At 44.2% G+C, this 23,759-nt stretch overlaps 2 protein-coding genes across 2 annotated transcripts in view; one reads left to right on the forward strand and one right to left on the reverse strand.

The window, feature by feature from the left end:
* col4a2 (collagen, type IV, alpha 2) overlaps positions 1 to 6,607 on the reverse strand; it is a gene marked incomplete at its 5' end in the record, with an annotated part of 81,617 nt that extends 75,010 nt beyond the window's left edge. Inside the window, 2 exons of the mRNA XM_080753572.1 lie at positions 6,142 to 6,193; positions 6,603 to 6,607. Coding sequence (XP_080609698.1) covers positions 6,142 to 6,193; positions 6,603 to 6,607 — 57 coding nt within the window. The remainder of the gene's footprint in view (positions 1 to 6,141; positions 6,194 to 6,602) is intronic.
* Positions 6,608 to 7,317: 710 nt separating this feature from the next.
* Positions 7,318 to 23,759, forward strand: part of col4a1 (collagen, type IV, alpha 1) — a gene marked incomplete at both ends in the record, with an annotated part of 64,913 nt that continues 48,471 nt past the window's right edge. The window contains one exon of the mRNA XM_080753573.1: positions 7,318 to 7,389. Within this exon, the coding sequence (XP_080609699.1) occupies positions 7,318 to 7,389 (72 nt within the window). The remainder of the gene's footprint in view (positions 7,390 to 23,759) is intronic.

A 23,759-nucleotide genomic window follows, 5' to 3' on the forward strand; every position in this document is an offset into this window, starting at 1 on the left:
TATGAGAGGGTCTGTTCATGTACAGTATGTGTATGTCGTGTCACTCTGTACTGTATGTCCGCCTGTCCGGCGCTAACCTTGCAAACCTCCATCTGGAACGATCATCACCATACAGTTTGCCGATGATCAGTCCAGTGGTTTGCCAAGTAAGCTGCAGACGTCAATGGGGCTCTGATCAGGCTGAAACCTTCCCCAAATTTGGAGCTATATCATATGTCATACAGTCGATACAGTATGTCGCGAACGACTGGCTTCATGATGACTGACATTACGGGCATGGCCACATTAAGTCCAAAATCCACACTGGAGCCAAGCCGATCCATATGCGGATCCAGAGAGTGCCACATGATTGGGTTTTGTTTCTTTTTTTTTTTAAATAAATAACAAAAATCTCGGAACATATAATCACAAAGACCAGTTGCACATACGCTGGAGATTTCCACATGTACAACATCACATGTGGACAGATGGTGGGAAAGAGTTGCATTGTACTGTACAGGCAGCGCCGCAGGGTCGGTTCAGAGAAGTGAAACTGTCCCCAGAGTCGCATTGAGCGTTGATATTAGACAGATGCAGTTTCTTAGAAGCCGTGGAGATTGATGATCGATTTGTGGCTCGGATGTAAAAACATCAACGGAGAGTTAGGTGAGCGTGACAACAAATTAACTTTCCAACTCCCTGACACGTTTTTCTGTTAAAAGCTCAGAACACAATGTATCCGGTATCCCCTTGGACCGAACAAGGACAAGTCACAGACATGTGGACCTCGGCAAATGTTCAAAATCTTGTTATTTTTTCTAGTGAGGAGACGGAAGAATTATCTCAAAGCGATGCAGTTACTGACTAAAACATCCACTTAGCTCTATTTACTGGTATCATTAAATGTGTACCGTATATCTGTACACTCTCAGAGTTAAACACCAGTAAGACTCCCTAATCGGGAGATAAGCGACCGTTGGTCGCTTATCTCCTGTCACACTGCTGACATCAGTATGACATCACACCGTACACAAATGACCCTTATATAAGACCGGCATTATCTACCGACAGATTAGTAACAAGATGTCAAAATCATTGAAGGTTTACCCTACTAACCAACTGTTTACCATAGCAACCATGTTTTTTACCGTAGCAACCAACTGTTTACCCTAGCAACCAACTGTTTACCACAGCAACCATGTTTTTTTTACCCTAGCAACCAACTGTTTACCCTAGCAACCAATTGTTTACCATAGCAACCATGTTTTCTTACCCTAGCAACCAACTGTTTACCCTAGCAACCAACTGTTTACCATAGCAACCATGTTTTTTTACAGGGCCTGGGATTGATGACATCAGAAATCTCCATATATGGGCATGAAAGGGATTTTGTTTCTGGAAATATGTCTGTGGGGTGCCACATTTGGAATAAAACACTTACATCACACATCTGGATATCCATACAGCCCATCTAGTTTGCCTGTGTCCATTTATGCCCATATATCTGATGACATTGGGACAATGATCTCCATATATGGGCATAAAACTTATGTTAATTAGTAAAGCCTGGGGATCTCCATATATGGGCATGAGGGGTACCCTAAAAGGGCATCATCTGGGAATAGCAAATATAGTTATCCTAGAAAGTGAAAATCTTACATCAAAGGCCATAACTACCTACCTACCACCATACTGCATTCCTCATTAAACTACCTACCAGTAAGATGCCTAAGGGAGAAAAGCAAAGGGCGAGGTTGCACCATTTCTTGGTCTTCTGGCCAGTGATGTATATCGGACCATTTAACCATATATGGAGACATCTGGTACCCATAGATATTCACAGATATGGGCTTAATATTGATGGCATAAGGGATCTCCATATATGGGCGTAAAAGGGATTTGGTTCCCCTGGCATCACAGGGATCTCCATATATGGGCATAAAATGGATATGGAGGGATGTAGGGTAAAAAACATGGTTGCTATGGTAAACAGTTGGTTGCTAAGGTAAAAAAACATGGTTGCTATGGTAAACAGCTGGTTGCTAGGGTAAAAAAATGGTTGCTATGGTAAACAGTTGGTTGCTAGGGTAAAAAAACATGGTTGCTATGGTAAACAGTTGGTTGCTAGGGTAAACAGTTGGTTGCTAGGGTAAAACCATGGTTGCTAAGGTGGTTGCTAACGTACACTAACAGACCAGCAACAACAGACTGTTGCCACAGCAACGTACACAAAGGTTTGTGTACACATGTGGTGTGATGTCATACTGATGCGGAGATATGAGCAGGGCAAAGGTGTGACGTGTGACGTGTGACCGACGGACGGCCGGTGGAGGTTTTCATAGTAAACTGCTCCCTGACGGTCGCAATTATACTTTTTGTTCAAGGAACATACCCAATGCATATCAAACTGGGGGTCCTTGAAATTAAAAAGGTTGAGAATCAGTATGGTATGGTACATAATATGGAAGTCATGGATGCTTTCGATCTAAAAATAGTCTGTCTCCACTCTCCTGTATCCCAGTAGCCTTGGACTGTACTGAGGCTTTCACAGTACACAGTGGGCCTGAGCTATGTCACACGCTTTTCATCAGCCCTTCACAAAATCTGATAACAACAACATACAACAGGCCCTTTCATCGGGCCTGTGGAAAATCAGTTTGCATCTGAAGAGCCAGCTAGGGTATGATATTAAAATAGCTTATTATAGAGCATTAAACCATCTGACACTGGCGCAAACATTCCTGGCGAGAGACAGAAAAGCAAAACACGTGCAAACATGAACACATGGAGGTGGTGCACATACATATGCACACGCGAGCACACAAAAACACTTGACAAGATGAAGAATAACAGAAAACATAACAGGCCATGTTGAATGAATATAATTTGTGCCGAAAGAAACATGATCTTTTTATGACGCATCCCTCTAGTTCATTTGAGAAGACTTTTCTTCAGCGAAAAACCTTTAAAAGCCAGGTAAAATAGAAAATAGTGTGGGACGGGATGGGGGTGGGGGGGGAGAGAGAGAGTAAAGAAGAGACTGACTTTCAACATTTACAGTATATCTTTATCTAACTATTAATTTACCGAATGTCTGGCCTCCGTCCGCCGTCTGACCATCTGTCTGCATGCTGACATCACTGATACTAAACAGTATCGCCACCATGGTAACAATGCCCAACTGATATCAACAAAGCCCAACTGACATCACTGACTGACATCACTACAGTGCCCACATTTTGAGATGACATTACAGACTGGCTTGGACACAGAACACGATATATGGGCATAAAAGAGTGCCAGCCAGACAGACGGATACAACGGGTATTGCACAACTGGACATCGATGGTGACTATTCTTCCCTACCGGCACCGGTCTGGGTTCTCCAACATTACTTCTGAGACTCCTACATTCAATCCCTCATCGCACACCCCCGGGCACTAGTTCTTATAGAATACAGGTTTATTTTTGATCGGCATGCATTTATTTTGGTGCTAAAATGTATCATCACCCTCAGGACTGTCACTGGCTGTGTCCCAATTCAGGGGCCATAATTCTTCAAAGGCTGCTTTTGTACTATAAAGCCCCTATCATAGTCCAAGGTGAAGAGCTATCCACCACAAATCTTAGGTGGAAAGCTTTCCACCTCAAGTCAGAAAATAAGTGAAGGCCATCATAGTCAGTCACGGTGAAGTCCTAGACTTCACCGTGACTGACTGGTCTAGATCGACCAATCAGTGAACGGGGTGAAGAGCCTATCTGTCTGAAAGTAAAAACAGAGAAAGAAAGAAAGAAAAACTTGAAAAAGTGTTTCTCGGAGCACAGGTCTCCGCCAGGTCAGGGGTGCATCCCCCAATCCGACATGCTGCCATTCCGACATACCAATACCTACTGACCAATAGAGCTGTCAAAATTGGCTAAAAAGCATGCAAAGCTTCACGGCAATCGCACACTGCTTTCATGATTTGAGGCATTTTGTTTATTTTGTTCTGTCTGTAGGAGTAATGTATAAATAATATATATTTTGAATCAGCCTCCTGGTGGCTCTATAACAGGACGATCTGAAAGATTTGGGGCAGAGGTTCTGCTCTGGCATCCAGGGAGTGTATGTGCACAGTTTCAGCGAGCAGGCCGACGGTACTGGAGATTAGCTGTCCACTGACGGACGGACTCTCTGTGTGTCTGTCTGTCTGGCACAGCTGGACCGATCTGGGTGAAACTTTGCGTGCACACTCTCAGGAGTAGACCAAGGAAGAAGCTCTACCAGGCGGGAAGGGAGAGCTCTTGAAATTGAGGCTCACAGGGAAGAGCGAAATTACCTGCAGTTCCCAATAGTGGCCCAGCAGATGTCACTATTTCACCTCCTGCGGGCTGCAGAAGCATTTACACTTGATTCAAGTGAATCTGGACAGACTTCACACTTGATTTTATTACCTTAGGAAACATTTTCATAAATACTTGTTTTAAAGTTTAAACTTAGTTTAAAGTCTTTTTTTCAATTATCATGAGATGTGTTTAGTAAATTATGATAAAGTAGGGTATGATTTATTGAGCTATTGGCTACAGTTTCAGCCAATAGCAATCATTTCCGGTTTCTTTTTGGGACCGGAAGTTCCAAGATGGTGGTTTTGAATTCGCCAAAAAATGGCTTCAAAACGGGTCTGTAGAAACCTATGGGTCCGACAGTTCACTTTCGCCATAATTTGTACTCTCTAAGAGCTCTACCCAAAATGTTCAAACTAGCCTCATGGTGGCACTATAACAGGCCGCTTCACATTTTGGACTATAACTCTTGATCCAAAGGTGTACAGTGAGATATTTTTTCGGCTTGGCTCATTAGTCATGATGCAAAAACCTATATAGGCTAAACCCCACAGATTTGTGCCAGACTAGATTTCCGCCATTTCGCCTTTAGTTATTACAGATTTTGTCCAAAACTCACACAGTATTCCATATTCTGTTCTAACTGGCTATGACTGACTTCCAAATTCTTGAGCCCTTGGTAGCCAACCCTGCCTGGCAGAGATCTGCGCTCTGAGGAACACACTTTCCTATAGTTTTAGTGTGTAGCCAGCCTACTGTGTAAGTCTTGACAACATTCTTTTTTGTAAGGGGAAGGGTCACCAACTGTAGTCACGAATCACGATCATATAGGTGGTCCTGGTTGGTTACCTGCATGGCTTACAGAAACCTTTGTAAAGTTGCAACTACTTACTTTACAGGAGATGCAAATGCACTCATCATCATGTAGCCAAGCCTCCAGACAGTTACTAGCAGACTAACCTTGCATCACCAGACTTTCCACCTCAGAGGAAAGCCTGTATTTGTTTTAAACGTGTGATCTTGTCGATCTCAATCTAAACTGAAACAGGCAGAAGAAGTGGCGCAGCTTTGTTTTGGTCCCCCCCTATTTAAATGCTCGAGAAGTGTAGTCTTGCCAGTCGCTACAAGTTGGACTAAAAGATGGATATACCCTACGCAAAACTACATTTCAATTAGGTAGGCCCTAAAATTATACCCTTTCGGTTAGATCTTTCCGGCCAAAGTGTAGTCTTTGATGACTACAACATGACATAGGCTGTTTCCGCTCCCGACCGGATCAGAACCACGCCCCCAGAACGGCTTGTAAATATTGAAGCTTCAGCCCTACTGGCCAAACTGCAGGCAGGGTGAAAAATACATGCACGAGCAAAAGAGCACGCCACTGGGGTCTGCCATAGATTTCAATGAACGTAGAGCGACGTTCGTAACGGTCGTGATGTAAGACGTTCGTCGACGTAAGAAAAATTGGATCCCCCAGATGATCCAATTCCCCCACAATGCACCTGGATTATGCTTCTTCCGGGTGCTTCAAAACGCCACTGAGCAACTTGCATTGAAATGGATAGCTGGGGGCGGGGCTGTCCTTCCTCTATATTATATAGGCCTAGGCCTATAATTCTAGATCAGAACTGATCTCTGTCTACAGCAGACTACTACTACCCCATTTATCATGTGACACGCCCACTATCTAGAGATGCCTAGAGGCAGCTCCTCCTCCAAAAAAGAGACTTGCTTGTTGAGGGGGCACTGCTGTGTTCTGTTGAATCCATGGTTGAATTAGCTTAACAGCAAGCAACAACAAGTGAATACATGGTGAAAATAATATGAGACATAACTTACAGCGTGCACTCCTGAAGCGAGGATGGCCACGAAGATGCAGAAAAGCAGACACCTGAAGAAGTGGAATGAAAGGGGACAGCATGCATTAATTTAGCCCCACAATAAATCAAATTGTAATTCATTTGACTAATCACAGTTTAACGCACTGTGTCGGCCTACATAAGACGCTTGCCTCAAATTGTTGAGCCCTCCGGCGTGCTGTGATTGCATGACTCCACTCAGCCGGACTTCAAACTTCATTCCTACGCCGCTGTAAATAATTCCTTGATGCAGAGACAGGTCTAAAGCATGTCTACCGGGAGCGCAACCTGAAACAGACCGTTATATTACAATTAATTAACAATCATTGATTATCAGACCAAGTGTGCGTGTTGATGAACTGTTGAAAGTTAGGGTAACCGATAGGGTAAGACCCAAGTTTAACTCTGTGATAGTTGAAAGCAGGGGGAAATATAACCTACGCCATTATGGCACAGTAATTGTTTTTCCTAAAAGGGTAAATGTGAACGAGCATATTATTGTTTGACACACGAAAATTAAGTGTAAAAGGCTTTGTAGTCATGCAGCTATAAGAGCCTCCTTTTCAGCACCCTTGCATCTACCTTGCATCCATGGACGACTAGGCTGCTCACAAGTTACAATGTCTAAACAACATCAAAATAGATTTTAAATGGTTAGTTTTACTTTTACGAATAAAAGCGCGTTACTTACTGTCTCTCACAGTGGCAAACAACTGAATCCAGTGTCTAACGGGTCACCGCTGGCAGGCTGGTCTATGCGCTGTTCCCGGTCACACGAGGAAAGTTAAGCTACAGGTACAACGCGCATCAGAATTACATCAAATACTGCGCAAAACTGCCAAAACATTAAGAGCAGTCCCTCTTCCTTACAGAGAAAAGTCAAAGTGTTTGCAAAAACAGGGTTGTGTCTGTTCGCATGGGCGAGGGTGGTCGTTTCGAGGAGGGGGGTGTGGTGGACAAGAAACAAGAGCAAGTTGCATTGATCACAACCTCACATCGTCTCGGGCAAAGATGCAGCCAAACGTGCTGCTTGTGCTCTGATGATAAACCTGTGTTTTACTTGAAGCAAACGGGAGAAGACGCGTTCAACAGGTGCTTTATTTGGGGGCCAATTCTGCACAGTAGCGAATAGATCTCTTCGCGCCCTGCTGCCACTATGATGTTACCGACCTGCACTCTGTTTCTACTGGCGGCTCTGTCCTCATCCGTCGACCTGTCTGGAGCCGAGGTGAGTTCACTTTCACCATCTTTGTGCCGTTATAGAGGACACTGCAATAGATATAGCTCTTGCTGGATTCATTGAAACGCGCGCATCCCCATGCGCTTTGCTCTAGCTCTGAAGTGCCAGAGTGAGAGCGCATCTGGCTAAAAGCGATATTCAGTTGTGTAAAGTTGATACAAAATACAAGTTTCAGATTTTGTTCTGATAAGTCACGTGAGTTTGATAATGATTGATTGATTGATTGAAGAAGACTATTAGAAGTTTGCATAGGAAAAGGTACAGGACAGCGCTACAGTAGGCTACAGTTCACTGATACAAGGTCAACTAAAAGGATAAAGAAAGCTTTTGGGCTTGTTTAAATTGGGGTCCCCTTTTTCTCAATTCATGCAAAAAAGTTCATATATAGGCTATAGTGTGTATTCCAATATTGACCATGATAAAATATTGATTGGCATATAGCCTACTTTTTAGCCTAATGCCATAATTTTATGGGAAACATTAAATGTAGTTACAACATTGTTGTAACTATATGTTATTGAAATGGTGTGTATGGGCTCTGTATTTATTTTTCTTTAAATGTTTTTAGGACGGCTTGTGTTGGTTACTCTAATAGCCTGGCTTGGCCAGACTTTAATGCAGCTAAATAACTGCAGTATACATCCCCTCCTTGTTTTAACATGGGTGGATGATGGTATAGCTGAGCTAGGCTAGGTTACTCTAGCTGTACTCACTGTACTCACAATCTAACTCTCAAGACCCCTCTTCTGGTGAAGAGAGAGAGGGAGAGAGAGGTTTCGAGATAGAGGGTGGGGCAGAGTGGTTTTGTTGAGGTTAGTGTGTGTGTGTGTGTGTGTGTGTGTGTGTGTGTGTGTGTGTGTGTGTGTGTGTGTGTGTGTGTGTGTGTGTGTGTGTGTGTGCGCGTGTGCGTGTGCGTGCGCGTGCGTGTGTGTGTGTGTGTGTGCGTGTGCATGTTCCTGACCTGAGAGGCCACATTTTGTGAATTGGGACAATTTGGACATCAAACCAGATGATTGGGGACACATGTCTAATTGTGTGCAAAATTGGTGTCCTCAATCTGATGTTTCTGTGGTTTCATGCATGGGAAAAGGTTAGATTGTCTATGACTATGGTTAAGGTTAGGGTGAGGAGATATGGAATGAATGTTCCCAACAGTGTGTGTGGAGAGTGTGTGTGTGTGTGTGTGTGTGTGTGTGTGTGTGTGTGTGTGTGTGTGTGTGTGTGTGTGTGTGTGTGTGTGCGCGCGTGCGCGTGCGTGCGCGTGCATGCATGGGTGCGTGCATGGGTGCGTGCATGTGTGTGACAGATACAAAACAGTCCACTGTGCACTGTTTTTCATTTCTACACCCATCAATATGATAGTAATCTTCCATTCACGATTCTGTTTGGAATAGAAAACAGAATCATTCACTCCCTTCTCTATCAGAAGGCATGTTGCAGGTTACAGATGGCTGTTTGAGTTTGTGCATTAAGTATATTTTAATTCAGGCTGTGGTGATTCAGTATAGTCTCTTTTCAATGTAGGCCGCCTACCGTACATACATGACTGACTTACCGATATATGCACTTCTAGTTGTTGTTCATTTCTGTCATCGAAGGTGAAGGACATGCTCTGTTGCCATGTTTTGAGCAGATTCATTTATGATCATCACTGAGAGTTCATAGTTTGCAGTGGTGTGCAATTAATCTAGATTTGTATGTATTTATTATGTTGTCCAGAGTCTGCCTCCAACCTGCTCACTAGACGCTTTTTTCCCCAGTCTTGTTCACAATCAAGACTATCTCACAATCAGCCATATGAAATTCCCCCTGTTCTGTCAATACAGTCAAATCTGTGTCATCATTTGTAAGTGTACATAATGTGACTATCTGAATAGTTGTATGATGATGGTGGGAATTTTGTTGGACATATAATATACTCTGGACTATCAGTTGAGATGGAACAGCTTTCTCATCAACATTCTCTTAAGTACTGCTGTTGTGTTCTGAGAGTGATGGGACGAATTATTCCAGCTGTGCTTTCAATCAGCAATGTTTGGATCGCCTTCCTCTGCTGTGAGGATGAGAGGAGAGTTTACAGGAAAGGACAAGCCTGCATTGCTCAGTAAATAATGCCAGTAGTTGTACTTCAGTATTAAAGCAATTAGGCTGCCATACCATGTTAAAGGTATGTCCTGTCAACTTCATTTAGACCACTGAGTGATTTAGTGAGAAATCATTGGGAACAGCCAGAGGAGATGGCAGTCTAAAGCCCGTATAGTCGGATCCGCGGTGGAAGGCTTTACACCGCGGTGTAGTCTTTTCGAGTCTTTTTGAGTCATGAAACTACAACGTTACATCATTCCTCACGGTGGAGAGCTTTACACCGTGAGTCCCAACACATCCCTCTGTTTTTACTATCAGACAGGCAGGCTCTACACCCCGTTCACTGATTGGTCGACCTGAACCGGTCTAGACGGGGTAAAGGACTTCACCGGGCCGTGACTATGATGGCCTGCACTTATTTTCTGACTTGAGGTGGAAAGCTTTCCACCTCAAATTTGCGGTGGATAGCTCTCCACCGTACACTCTGATACAGGCTTTAATGGCTTGGGAAGACACTTGATGTTTTAAATCCCCTGACTCTCAAATCTGCCAACATTTTTACCTTAATAGTAGGAGATCCACAGAACTATTCAATCATGAACAACAGTGGAGGAGAAAAGTTGAAAAGGGCCAGGCAAAAAGGGATGATAGGAGAAAAACACTTTTTGTATGACTCCCATGAGATTAGAAAAATGTTTGGAGAACTTGTGCAGATGCTGCATTCACTCTACTAGAGTCACTATTGTGAGATTGAACTGGCAAGTGTTTGGCTGCTGCTGAATGGCTTTGATGAAGGCCATAGGGCTAATACATCATATTGGCACGTGGGTTGGGTTTCCAGTGGAAACACACTGTCCAACACATGAAACAGTTGTGGAAAACCATGGACAGTAGCAGTTAGAGGTCAACACAAAAATATCCCTGCGTGAAGAACAATAGCTTTCCCTGATGGAAAACTCACATGCTACTTACATGATCAAAAATCACACCCGTGTGAACTGAGCGGTGGGGGGGGGGGGGGGGGGGGGGGGGGGGGGGGTGCCTGTGTGTGTGTGTGTGTGTGTGTGTGTGTGTGTGTGTGTGTGTGTGTATTGCAGTTGATGCTCAGGGCAGGCTAGACTCAACAGCACCTCTCTGGTCACCCAGGGTACTCAGGCTACACCAGAGGCTACATACAGACAGACACACACACACACATACATACATACATACACACACGGCCACGCTATGGAGACGGTGTGACCACCGCTCAAAAACCCTAATGTTATTCACCATCACCAAGCAGTAAGATAGATTTCACTATAACTTTTCACCAAGAATCCAGTTGCTCTCTCTTGCTGTTGGATCTTCATGCAACCTATTAGCATTAGCGTTCACACACCCTTCTCTACCTGAAGAAGAGCTATCTTTATTCACAGTCCTCTTATGTTATTGTGTATTTTGCAACATTGTCTTGGGACCATGTTGATAAGCATGTTATTATGCTGTAACATGCTATCCTTTGGGTGGGCTACTTCTTGTGGCGATGATTTTACTGTATGTTTTTAATGTCTCTAAAGTACTTTGGTCTTTATGTTTGGAAAAGCGCTATACAAATTCATTCATTCATTCATTTTCTCAATAGCCATAGCTAGACATAACTAAAGTATATCTGATTATATACTCCAAACCCCACCCAAACCCCAACCCTAGGACCCTGGGAACATAGAGATGGCTCCATCTCTTTAGGCTGCATTTCTACTCAGGAACCAGCGTAGGAGAGCAGAGATATCAGGTTAAACAAAGCTCAGAACCAGCGTTTCTCCAACGTGTGGGCTTGGAACCACAGGACCACAGGACGTAGGACATCTGGACAGGCTACCCCCAAGGGAGAGAAAGAAAGGAGAACAGAGTTGTGTGGGTGGAGGGGTGAGGTAGTGTGGGACCATTAGCTTATAAATGTCTTTGTCAATGATTACATGACACAAGCGAAAACACAGCCTCATGAATCAGAAGATTTCAACATTCTGGATCTACTGTTGGGATTTTGCATATCCCAGTCCAAATCACTGGAGCTGTGCTTAGCTCCACAATATGAAGTTTGTGATGCGAAAGGTTTCCCTGATACAGTATATAATTAATAACAAAGTATATTATTTGGTGAGTTACGGAGTCAAAAATGGGTAAATTAACACTGCAGGATTTCACTGTATAGCCATCCAATTCAAGATGGTAAACAGGATATACACTGCTGGCAGAAAGAGAAACACAGAAAGAGGTTTCATTCACACAGAAGCTCACATGATACTACACTGTAAAATCCTCATTGGTCCTCACTCCTCAGTGTTCACTTCAACCCTCAAATTGAACCCTACAGTATACAAGTATACTTTGTTGACTGGAGCCCCCAGGGTCTATAGTACAGTATACTGAAGGCCCCTGCTTCTTTTCCCTCTACACCAAATCTCTTTGAAAATAGGCGGTCTACAACCGCCACGTTGTGGCGTGTTATGGCGTGTTGTGCGCTTGTAGAGAATTTATAGCGGGTACATCTTTACACTCTCAGAGATGCATTGACAATCTGTATTTTACTGTGTAGGTTAAAAGTAGTGCCAAGAATAATTTGTTTTCTTTTTTTTTCAACTCTGCACTCCTTGTTGTCGTGACCTGCATTTAAATTAATGGGAGTCCGGTGATAGAGATCAGCATGCTGGCAGGCGTCCAGTCAAGGCTCCTCAGGTTCTTTTATCTCCTCCCCGTCTCCACATTGAGAAGGAAGTGACCTTCACCGAGTGCTGGAGTCTCCTGTTTGGTCTCTCCATGCAATCAGTGCAGGCGCTTCTCAAAGTGGGTCCTTGGAAGGGTTCTAGGGGTCTCCAGAAAAAAACAGGAACTGTTCAATTTCAATATTAGAACTTGTCTAAAGTTCTAATGTGTAATCATTTTGACATAGATCCACTTAAGCCCTATTCAAACCTTGTTGTTTTTACGTTTGAAATGATTTTGGACATGCCCAAAATATGGATGCAGGTGAAAGTGATTAAACTCTCTCCACTGTTATCCCCCCCACCTAGAAGGTTGTAGAATTATTCATCTATGAAAAAAAGGAGTTGGAGGACTTACAGAGTAAACACTCACCCCCGACACGCATAGACTAAACTGCATACTCGTGCAATCACAACACACACACACACGCACGCACACACACACACACACACACCACACACACACACACACACACACACACACACACACACACACACACCACCACACACACACCACACACACACACACACACACACACACACAGTAATAACATTCAGGAATGGGTCAAACTGACTTGATAAGCAATGTAGTGGGAACATGATGTGATTTTGCTCTGCCCTCCTCCTACATGGTCTTGAATGATGGAGTAAAAAAAAAATAGTTCAGTTTAGTGTTTAGGATTCAGTTTCAAGATTCAGGATGTTGTGCCCAATTTCGTACTTTTTTAAATTTTCTGCTGGAGGATACCATTCTCTCCAGTGATTATATAATGTAAACAGAATTAAGTTATTCTCCCTTGGCGGTCATTCAGTCTGCTAAGAGTGAGTCACCTCCATTCCCTGCAGTAAAATCCTCTGTGTTCATTTGACACCAAGAGCGTAACAGAATAACCTCGCCTACCAGGCTTTCTGGGGGAAAGCCTGGTGTTCGTTCACTACAGGCCGCTTGGTTTCCGCCTAGAGCGCGGAAACCACTAGAAGAAGCGGCGTCGCTTTGATTTGGTTTCCCCCCGTTTGTTTCCCCCAATCCCTATTAAAATGCTCGAGTAGCCTAGTGTAGTCTTGCCAGTCGCTAAAAGTTGGACTAAAATATGCATATACCAAACGAATTTTTCAAAAGCAAAACTACTCCGCATCAAGGAGTTTATTAGGTAGGCCCTAAAAGTGTGTCCTTGAGCGCAGGGGAATAATTTGGGTTAAAACTGAATCCGGTTTGATCTTTCCGGCAAATTGTAGTCCTTTGAGTACTACAACATGACGTTTTGTGGTTTCCGCCTCCAGACCGGTTACAAACCCGAAAAGTGAAGTGATCCCAGACTATAACAAAATCACCCAAATGGTTCATTTAAATATTTTTTTACACTCTCGATTTACAGGATTTTACGACGTGGAGAATAGAGGAGGATAATGGATAGATTAGCACATTCCTGGAGACAGAGAGAAAGAGAGAGAGTGAGGTGTGTGTGTGTGTGTGTGTGTGTGTGTTGTGTGTGTGTGTGTGTGTGTGTGTGTGTGTGTGTGTGTGTGTGTGTGTGTGTGTGTGTGTTGTCTGTGTGCGTGTGCGTGTGTGTTGATTGCTTCTTGACAGATAAGAATGCTGATAAAGGCACTCTGCTGTGTCAACGGCCTGCCCACCCTGCAAACCTACAGTGGACAGTAGACTACGAGGCCAGTTTGGCCTTGGCATGAGCATCTTGACCCCATGCCCCGCCTCCCCCTACAGCCCTCACATATAGAGACAGCTGACCCTATCCCTATATCCCTGACCAGCCCCTAACCTGCCTGACTCTGACACCTGTCATTGTAAACATGAGTTGTGATTGTCTTGTCTGTTTTGTTTTGACAACAACTCTTGGGTGGGCAAGGTAATGCTCCGGCCCCCTTGGCTGTGATTCTCTAAAGAGTGGTGCATGTACTTACCACTGTGTGTGTGTGTGTGTGTGTGTGTGTGTGGGGATGGGGGGGGGGGGGCTTTGTGTATGAGACCAAAAAGAACCTTACACTGCGTTGCATGCTCCCAATGTGGAATTTATTCAGTACGACTTTCACCAGGTACAGTACCTAATCAAGACCATTTCGGTCATACTTAATACGTAAAAATAAATTACAAAACAGTGTACAGATATTCCACCTTTTCTTAAGTACAATGAAGGTTGAAAGTGTACAACCTTCACCTGGTGAAATGTTATTCGGATGTGTGTGCACTCTCTCTCTCTCTCTCTCTCTCTCTCTTGGACTGCATGTGAGAGGAGTACGCCATGGTTACTCAGGATAAACACAGTTGAACTGCTCTCTTCTTTCCCTATGGATCGAGGAGGATCACCACAAGGGCATCTCAAATCTGACTCTCCACCTTTTCATTTGTACGCCAGCAGGATTTATTTGTCCCATGATATTAATATTCTCCAGTAGATCAACCGTTTCAGGAAATCAGCCTGACAGCAGACTTTATTCCTCCGGCACAGTTACTGACCCAGGGTCAGTTTGTCATATGGCGGACACGCAAATTACACAGTAGCTGACACTTTGGACTGTAACACACAGTACGGTATATATAGGTGGGAATTATAGATGTCGCTCACCATTTTCGAGTGAATGAAGGGGGATTATAAATGTCACTCACCGTTTGGAGTGAATGAGGGTGTAACCGATATGTGTGTCTGACACAACAAGACCCCCAGTGAGGTGTGTGTATGTGTGTGTGTGGGTGGGGTTCAAGAATGTGGGTCAAAGCCAGTGAAGATATCCCGTACCAAATCTATTAGTCTCACTCTCTCCTCGTTGACATATACTCCGCCCCTCCCCAACGGCCTCCTTCGGCCTGACTGATGGCATCATTAGATTTATGTCTCTGATGTTGCTGTTATTTAAAAAGAAAAACTAAAAATTGTCCATAGGGCATAGTTTCCCATTACTCCCAGTATGGGGTGGTGTGTAGGTCACCGCTTACTTCCTTCACCTGCCCTGCCATGTCAGTTTTGTAGATCCGTGAATCTGTCATTGATGCGTGCTGCTGTAAGTACAGGTCAAGACGAAGTAGGGGAGGAAAAAAAGCGGTGTGTGAGGTTTATTGCTATTTATGAGTCTGCCATAAAAACAGTGTTTATCTCTTGAGCGTTTCTGTAGGGTGTGAATGCTGGATTACATTGTTATTTGTGACGGCCTTAAAGGACATGCTGTTATTGTCTGTGTTTATTCTGTATACGTGCGTCTGAGACTGTGTGTCTGCATGTGTCTGTGTATGTGTTTAATAGCGTCTGGGTGTGTCTGTGTGTATGGGCCTGACTGTGTGTATGGTTTGTGATTGCGTATGTCTATGTACGTGTATGCGCTCACGCCTGTGTGTGTGTGTGTGTGTGTGTGTGTGTGTGTGTGTGTGTGTGTGTGTGTGTGTGTGTGTGTGTGTGTGTGTGTGTGTGTGTGTGTGTGTGTGTGTGTGTGTGTTTGCGTGCGTGTCTGTGAGAGAGAGAGCTAAATGAGGTGTATAGTATACAGTATGTGCATATATCTGTGTGCAATGCAATTCCTTTCAATTTGATTGCATGCATAGTTCTGATGATAATGATGCATGCGTGTGTGCTGTGTGTGTGTGTGTGTGTGTGTGTGTGTGTGTGTGTGTGTGTGTGTGTGTGTGTGTGTGTGGTGTGTGTGTGTGTGTGTGTATGTGTGCGCGCACACGCGCACGTGCATGCTGCATGCATATGTGCATGTGTGCGTGTGCGCCTGTGTCTGTGTTTGTGTGTGTTATTATCTGTATGCATTTGTGCGAAAGTGCATTTGACAATTTCCTGGTCAATACAGGGAAAGTCTGCAAATGGTATGTCCCATCTCCTAAACATCCCAGACCCTCACCAAACCATGGCAACTATCAAAATCTACATTTGTCATGAACCATTTCTTTTTGCTATACAAATATTATTCTCTCACTCCATCTCTTTCGCTCTATTCTTTATCTCTCTCTCTCTCTCTCTCTCTCCTCTCTCTCTCTCTCTCTCTCTCTCTCTCTCCCTCACTCTCTCTCTCTATCTCTCTCCGTGCCTGTCAGACTGGCGTGATGTGAAACTCCCTGATGTTGTCTTATAAAATAAATACACACTTAGAAATGGATGTTCAGATAAACAGTTAACAGCATGGCTGTGTCCTCTCTATGTAGGTTCTCATAACCGACCCATTCACTTTTACTTGTTTGGGTTTACTTTAAACTCGTTATAACTTGTCATGGATGGAAAAATGTGGTAGCCTTTAAGATGATTTGCCCCTTTTCTTGCGTCATCTGTGTACATTCAGGCCCTATCTAATATCTGTCATATCCCATTCTGCACTAGGCACAGCTTAAGACATTTGCTGTGGAACGGGAGGAGAGCCCTGCTGTTTCTAATTATTTTCAGAGCTGCTTTAAGTCACAGTTGTTTCCATAAAAATCCATTCAAATCAAATAAAGATTATACTCAAAGTAGACCGAATAGAATCTGTTTAGTCTGGATTGTGAGAGACAGTCTGTTGAATCTCTCCACAAGAAGGAGTGTTCCTGAGAAGACCAGTCAACAGCAGTGGTTCCCAAACCTTTAAGAATGTCTCCATATAATAGTCCCTGTCACTGTTTACCCCTATAGCTGAGCTGGTCATGAGGGAGGATATACACAAGTGTCTCCTCCGATACATACAATTCACCAGATGGAGTGTCATCGGAACTACATAATGCATGTGGAGAATCACGCTATCCGACCTAGTTCCTCTCCCTGCTGAAGTGACCCCCTGACCAACCTATAGGAGTGTCTTGTGCAGTGTCAGAGATCTCCATTCCCACCTGGCTCCCTTCCCATGAACATGGACAATTCTGTTCGTTTGGAGCACCTGGCCAAGCTGGATGCACCGCAGAGGATCCAAACATCTGCGCAGGAACCGTATCTCTGTGCCACCATACAGTACACCCCACGTTTGTTACTCACAATGTAAAACAGTCACGTCATACCTGACACTCGCAGACTTGCATATACACAACCACGTACACACGAAACCACCACCACACACAGTCTCACAAATACCAAGTTCAGAGGGTCAGCCTGGAGAAAGTGACCACGTGGGTTTAAGGCTGTAGCCTGAGGTGTTCATGTTGAGCAGGGGATGAAGAGGGGTGAGGTGCGGTGGTCCCTAGGGGGACCCTCTGACTTCCTCCCTGACAACGCCTCCACTTAAAGTTTCCTCACTCACCACCACCAGGCCCAGCCCTCATCTACCGAACATTATTGTTGCAGAACAAAACAGTGTGTGTGTGTGTGTGTGTGTGTGTGTGTGTGTGTGTGTGTGTGTGTGTGTGTGTGTGTGTGTGCGTGTGCGTGTGTGCGTGTGCTCACGTGCCCATGCACGAGTGCGTGTGGGAGCATGCTCCGAAGGCACGTGCACACGCGATGTAGATTGAATGAGAAAAACATGTGCTACATCTTGGGGCCCATTCAGAGTTAGCTGATTGATGGTTTTGCCAGCATGTGTTGTAAGCACTGCCCCCCCCCCTTCTCATCCCAGCTCAGTGACTATGGCAGAGATGTTCAACTGTCTCTGTGCCCCACACTTCTCTATGCAGCGCACGACCCATGACGATATGAAATAGGCTTAACACACTTTATCGCACCTGAGTCACAGGTCCATCTTTACACTGTCAGGTTAAATGAACACTCAGAATTGTACAGTGCAGTGCAGTGCAGTGCAGTATAGCCCCAGGCTGTTATGATACTATAGGCTCAGAGGAGGACTTAATAGAGATAACAGATCTCCGATGCGGGATCCCACCATGTCATGTGAGTTGGGCTTGACTGTAATTTACAGGAGCTAGAAAACGTTCACGTATTCATGATGACTGGAGCTTTATACCCCTTTCCTGGAAGAACAGATGCTTTATTCATCTCCTCCTATGTTGCCCTTTCATGTTGCTGCTGCAGGTTTTAGCTCTGTAGGCTTGCAGCAGGACAATGAGAATTGTTCATTTGGCTGTAATTCTATTGACGCTGTCCAGAGAGCCTCATCAGATAAATTTAGGAAGGAAACAAACTAGGTCAGTCACATGATTATGGCTGAAAGTAGAGACATACACCACATTGTCCTGCTAATCTGGCAGTGCAGAGCGGAGCTGGTATGGGGGCAGATTCAGGCCTTTTTAACTCATACTGGTGTGTATCCAATATCTGTTTTGTCATCTGTATGTTGTTGTTTGTCGGGTGGAAACCTTGTATGTCCAAAACCGTTCGTTTGTATTCATTATTTTAAAAATGATTTAAAACTAGTGAAAATAGCCGATCTACAAGCCCCTACAAATGCCTCACGAGGCGTTGTGTGCTTGTAGATCGGCTATTTTCACTAGTTTTGTGCGATTGTCTTGTATGATGAAGCAGGGCTTTAATTCACGATAAAACGTACACATTTGAAACTTGGAGATACAAGGTTTCTGCCAGACAGTGGCGATATTATACTGTATCAAAGGCCATGACCCAGAGCAGCGGTGTCTATGGGTTACAGCCCTGCCAAAATGGCAGTGATGTGACGTGATGGCGGTGGGAGATAAGACCTGATAAGATAGAACAATAGAGAACAATTAGAGAACAGCGTTGCACATTAGCATTGCTATCAAGACATTACTCAATCATAGGGTGTCTTTCAGCCTACTAATGTGAATGGGAGAGGGGAGGAATCTTTAACAGACTTCCAGCAATCTGCCTTCTTCATCTCTTTCTCACACTTAGATTAGTTTTATCACATGAAGCCCACTGTGGTTCATTAGTAAACACACACATGTGAACGCACGCACGCACGCACGCACGCACGCACGCACGCACGCACGCACACACACACACACACACACACACACACACACACACACACACACACACACACACAGCACTGCTACACTGTAAAACCTTGAGTGTTCTGGGAGTGTAAAACCTGACCTAAATGAACAGTTGCTATTTTACTGTGTACACAGGCCTACTGAAAGAACATCTATAGTCCCCAATGGGGTTGTTGAGTCACCCTGCAAGACAGCCAGGAGCTGGTAATGTTTCATTGTCTAACTCTAACTCTTATTCCAGATGCTTCTGTAAAAACAATAGCCTGTGTATAATATCTTTGCTTTTGTGTTGATGTGAGTGGGACTCTGCGGGAGTGTGCATGTGTGCTTGCATGCATGTGTGCTTGCATGCATGTGTTTGTGTGTGTGTTAAATGTGGTCTCGGATTTAGGAATTTAAAGTCGTGATGACGATGTTTCTTAGATGACCGACTGAGGCACACAATCATTTGATGCACTGTAGTGTCTCGCAGAGTCAGTGAATGCATGCAGTATGCATTCACTGTTAACAAATGTGAAGAAGTTTCTAATGAACGTAGCCAAAATGTTAAATTCACCTTGATATATCTCATCATGAAATGCTGATTGCAGTTGATCTCATAGTTTTCTTTTTCGATGCATGCTTGGATCACTTGGATTGACTAGGTCAAAGTCATGCCCTAATCCTCAGTATACAGCCACTTGGTCAAGTGCCCCAGGGGCGTCCCTTTTCAATGCTGTGAATGCCCTCTAACATCATGTTTAATGCTAGAGAACGTAAATACATTTCTATAGAATTCCCACAACATCTGTAACAGATGCCTCATGCATGTGCTGCCATGTGACAAGAGAATGTGGACCATGTAGTATCAACACTGAATACGAAGCAATGATTGACATTAAAAACATTAAAAACATTGGAAACAATTAAAAAAAAACACTTGCTCAGCTTAAGCCCCTCGGCTGCTGACTCAAAGTTGCATTGGTGGAAAAGTAACTAAGTAAAAACTAAGTACACTCTATGCTGTGGACAGCTCAGAAACCAGCCTACCAGTGACCTCATCGATGGGGATTCCAAGCTAATAGAAACTATAGCTTTTATCTTCCTGGAAAGTTAGCATGCTGAAAGAATAAAATCATGCATTAATAAAACAAAAATATAAAGTTTGAAATCTTGTTTGAAATGACCAAACCTGCCTACCGATGATGTCAACTATTATTAGGCAGGTTTTTGAACTCTCTAAAGCCCTACTGTGAGAAACACATTGAGTAGACAGAAATGGTGTCATAAAACACCATTAGTATGGACCAAATGTATGAAGATAAGTTACAGTAAAACAGGATGACGTGGTCCTTTGACCCCCCCCCCCCCCCCCCCCCATAAATAAAGAAATAAAATAAACATCACTTAATATACCTTTAACCCTAATCCTAACCCTCTCATTAAAAGAGAGAGACCGAATTGAAATGAAGTTATGACGGTTATAATGATTGTGCAGTGCTATCAAGTCATGGAGGTCATTCTTTTTCCTCACGTGCTGACCTCCATTGCGAGATTCCGGAACACTCTTTAGAGAGATGCGAGGCAGACCCGGCCCCTTCTTGTCTTTGTGAGCATAAAAGGAAAGGAAAAGGCCTTCCTACTTAGAGAAAGAAGGACTTCCTTCTCCCCTAACCCCTGCATCCTGTGGCACAGTGCACAGCGCGTTCACAGCAGAGATACTTTGGGGGGCCTTTCAGTCCTGAAGTTGCTCACTTGGACAGAACTGGTGTTCTCACAGAGAAAACAAGTAGCAAGATGTCATTGTCTCTCTCTCTCTCTCCCTGCAGTCTCTCTCTTGCTCTCAAACTACTTGCACTATCGATTTCCCCCCCAAACAATAGCATATTTGTTATTAATAGAGATTGAGTGCACTTTCATTGTTTCAATTGTATGATTGAGAGAGAGAGAGAGAGAGAGAGAGAGAGAGAGAGAGAGAGAGAGAGAGAGAGAGAAAGTGAAGTTGAGACTATGTGCGGGTGTGGGTGTGTTTATGATCAGTTGTGTCACCGTGTGTGTGTGTGTGTGTGTGTGTGTGTGTGTGTGTGTGTGTGTGTGTGTGTGTGTGTGTGTGTGTGTGTGTGTGCGTGCGTGCGTGCGTGCGTGCGTGCGTGCGTGCGTGCGTGCGTGCGTGCGTGTGTGTGTATGTATCAGTATTTGGAACCATTTGTGTTCCTGTGGGATTGTTGAGGAATGTTTTCTTTTACTATGTGGAACAATAACCGCCTCAACAAGTGGAGTGTGGGCACACGAACACAGCTCTGCACGGAGAACCAAAAAGGAGCTCTGTCTCTCACTCTCACACACTGTGCTGCAACAAAAAAATCACACCCGTGTGAACTGAGCGGTGGTCGTGGAGGCTGCGCAACAGCAATATATATATATATATATGGGTAATAATAATAATAATAATAATAATAAAAAATATTACAATAAAATATTAAAAAAATATTAATAATAAAAATAATAATAATATGGGGGTTTGCGTGCGAGAGAGAGAGAGAGCGCCATCCATCCATCCATCCATGCATGTCACTCAGGCCGCCACTGGTATTGCAGATGATGCTCAGGGCAGACTAGACTCAACAGCACCTCTCTGGTCACCCAGCGTACTCAGGCTACACCAGAGGCTACATACAGACAGACACACATACACACACGGCCACGCTATGGAGACGGTGTGACCACCGCTCAAAAACGGTGTTACTGTAAACCCACGGGTAGCTTGCCAAATACGCGAGGTTTCACAGTGTGATTTGTGGAGACCCACAAGTCTCCAGTGTGAGTTTGCCATCAGCTGTTGGGTGGAGTGCTGGCATTACTTTGAGTGTGTTAGTTAAAATGTTTTTGGTGTGTGCTTGCTTGCGCTTGGTTGTGTGTGTGTGTGTGTGTGTGTGTGTGTGTGTGTGCGTGCGTGCGTGCGTGCGTACGTGCGTGCGTGCGTGCGTGCGTGCGTGTGTGTGTGGGTACAGGTACATGTGCCAGCTAGCAGGAAAGCCCCTGCCAAAGGAGGAGGATTAGGAGGAGCCACCCTTAATTTGCTAGAAAGTTAACCTTTCACCCTGATAAGCTTTGGGCATGTGTTTCCTTGTGGGAGTACACTTGTGGGAGCACACACACACACACACACACACACACACACACACACACACACACACACACACACACACACACACACATACACATACACACACACACATACACACACACACACACACACACACACACACACACACACACACACACACACACACACACACAGGCTTACAATCACATTGATGATGCTTGATGATCAAAATGACTATTCATACTGGGCAGCTTACTTGAAATGAGCTAAATCCCTTCTAATGGCATGGCCATAGGTGAGAGGTTAGGAGGACAAGGATTCACAGTTCATGTGACTGGTCAAGAGGGCATGCCGATTTGTTACTTGATCAAGAGAGGTCAGGGAACTCTGACAGAGCTATTGTATTTTATCTGTTGTAAGCCATGATGTGGTACGCAGTAAAAATCCTGCATGTTCATTTCACTTAGACTTAAATGAACACTCAGGATTCTTATTGTTTATGCAAACCACCCATAGAGGCATTTTAGTGAAAGGGTGCCTGCTATTGTTGTTAACAATAAAAGCTCTGTCATCAGTCTGAAATGTATCAAAGTTGTTATTACCACATTATCTGCCAATGTGGGTGACAGTCCAAAAAGCCAGATGGGGATTTCTCTTGCATCTGGCTAGCACATGAAAGACAGTAGTCATAAACACACATGTGTGTTGACCAGCAAGGCCTGAGAAATCCTCTAAAACAATTTTCCCATTTTCTCTTTTGGGAGTAGCTTTGGGTAATTATGTTCCCATTTGAGAATTCCAGTCGGCTGGTTAACTGGGCTAGTACTGCAGCAGTCTGAGCCACTGCTGCAGCTCAGACTTCCTGGGTTATGTTCCCAGTCTGTCCACAGACATAATCAACAGCCCCTCCACTCGCTATGACAGGCCTGCTTGACTATGTGCTCGCCCTGCTGTCCACAGCTCTACCATCAGGGGAGTCACAAGGGGGGGGGGGGGGGGGGGGGGAGTGGGACTGAGTTTCTAGGGCCCAAGGTGGAGGGGACTTATACTTTAGCTATTGAAAAACAGCAGATATACAAGTGTGAGTGCCGCACTGCAAGCTTGTAGATCTGCTATTTTTGAAAAGTCGTGAAAATGTGTTCAAATCATATCATTTTGGGGGTCCTTCACATGAAAAAGTTTGAGCACCACTGGCATAGAAACATATTTTTTTCCCCAAAAAAAAACAAAAAAAACCTTAGAAGGATTTGACATAGACAAAGACTGCTATTTTTCAATAGTTAAAGCACAAAAGAATGTGTTCCCAGTCTAAATGGGTTAAACTCCCTCCCCCTATGAAGAACATTCATGGGGGGCCCACAGTGAATCCTTGTACCCAGGGCCCAGAATTTGGTGCGACGGCCTTGTCTACCATATACGAATATGTGACATCACAGACGGTGGAAATACAGTAGACCTTTTAGACTTTCAATACATACTGGCATCTCTCTCTCTCTCTCTCACTGTGGTCACGAGCAGATCTCATGGCTGTGATAAGTGGACCCTAAGCCCAGTGTTTTGATAGTGCTGCTGTTCTTTTGAAGTTGAAACCATGCCACTCGTCACT

This window comes from Nannobrachium achirus, assembly GCF_963921795.1.
Source record: "Nannobrachium achirus genome assembly, chromosome: 22".
Lineage (NCBI taxonomy): Eukaryota > Metazoa > Chordata > Actinopteri > Myctophiformes > Myctophidae > Nannobrachium > Nannobrachium achirus.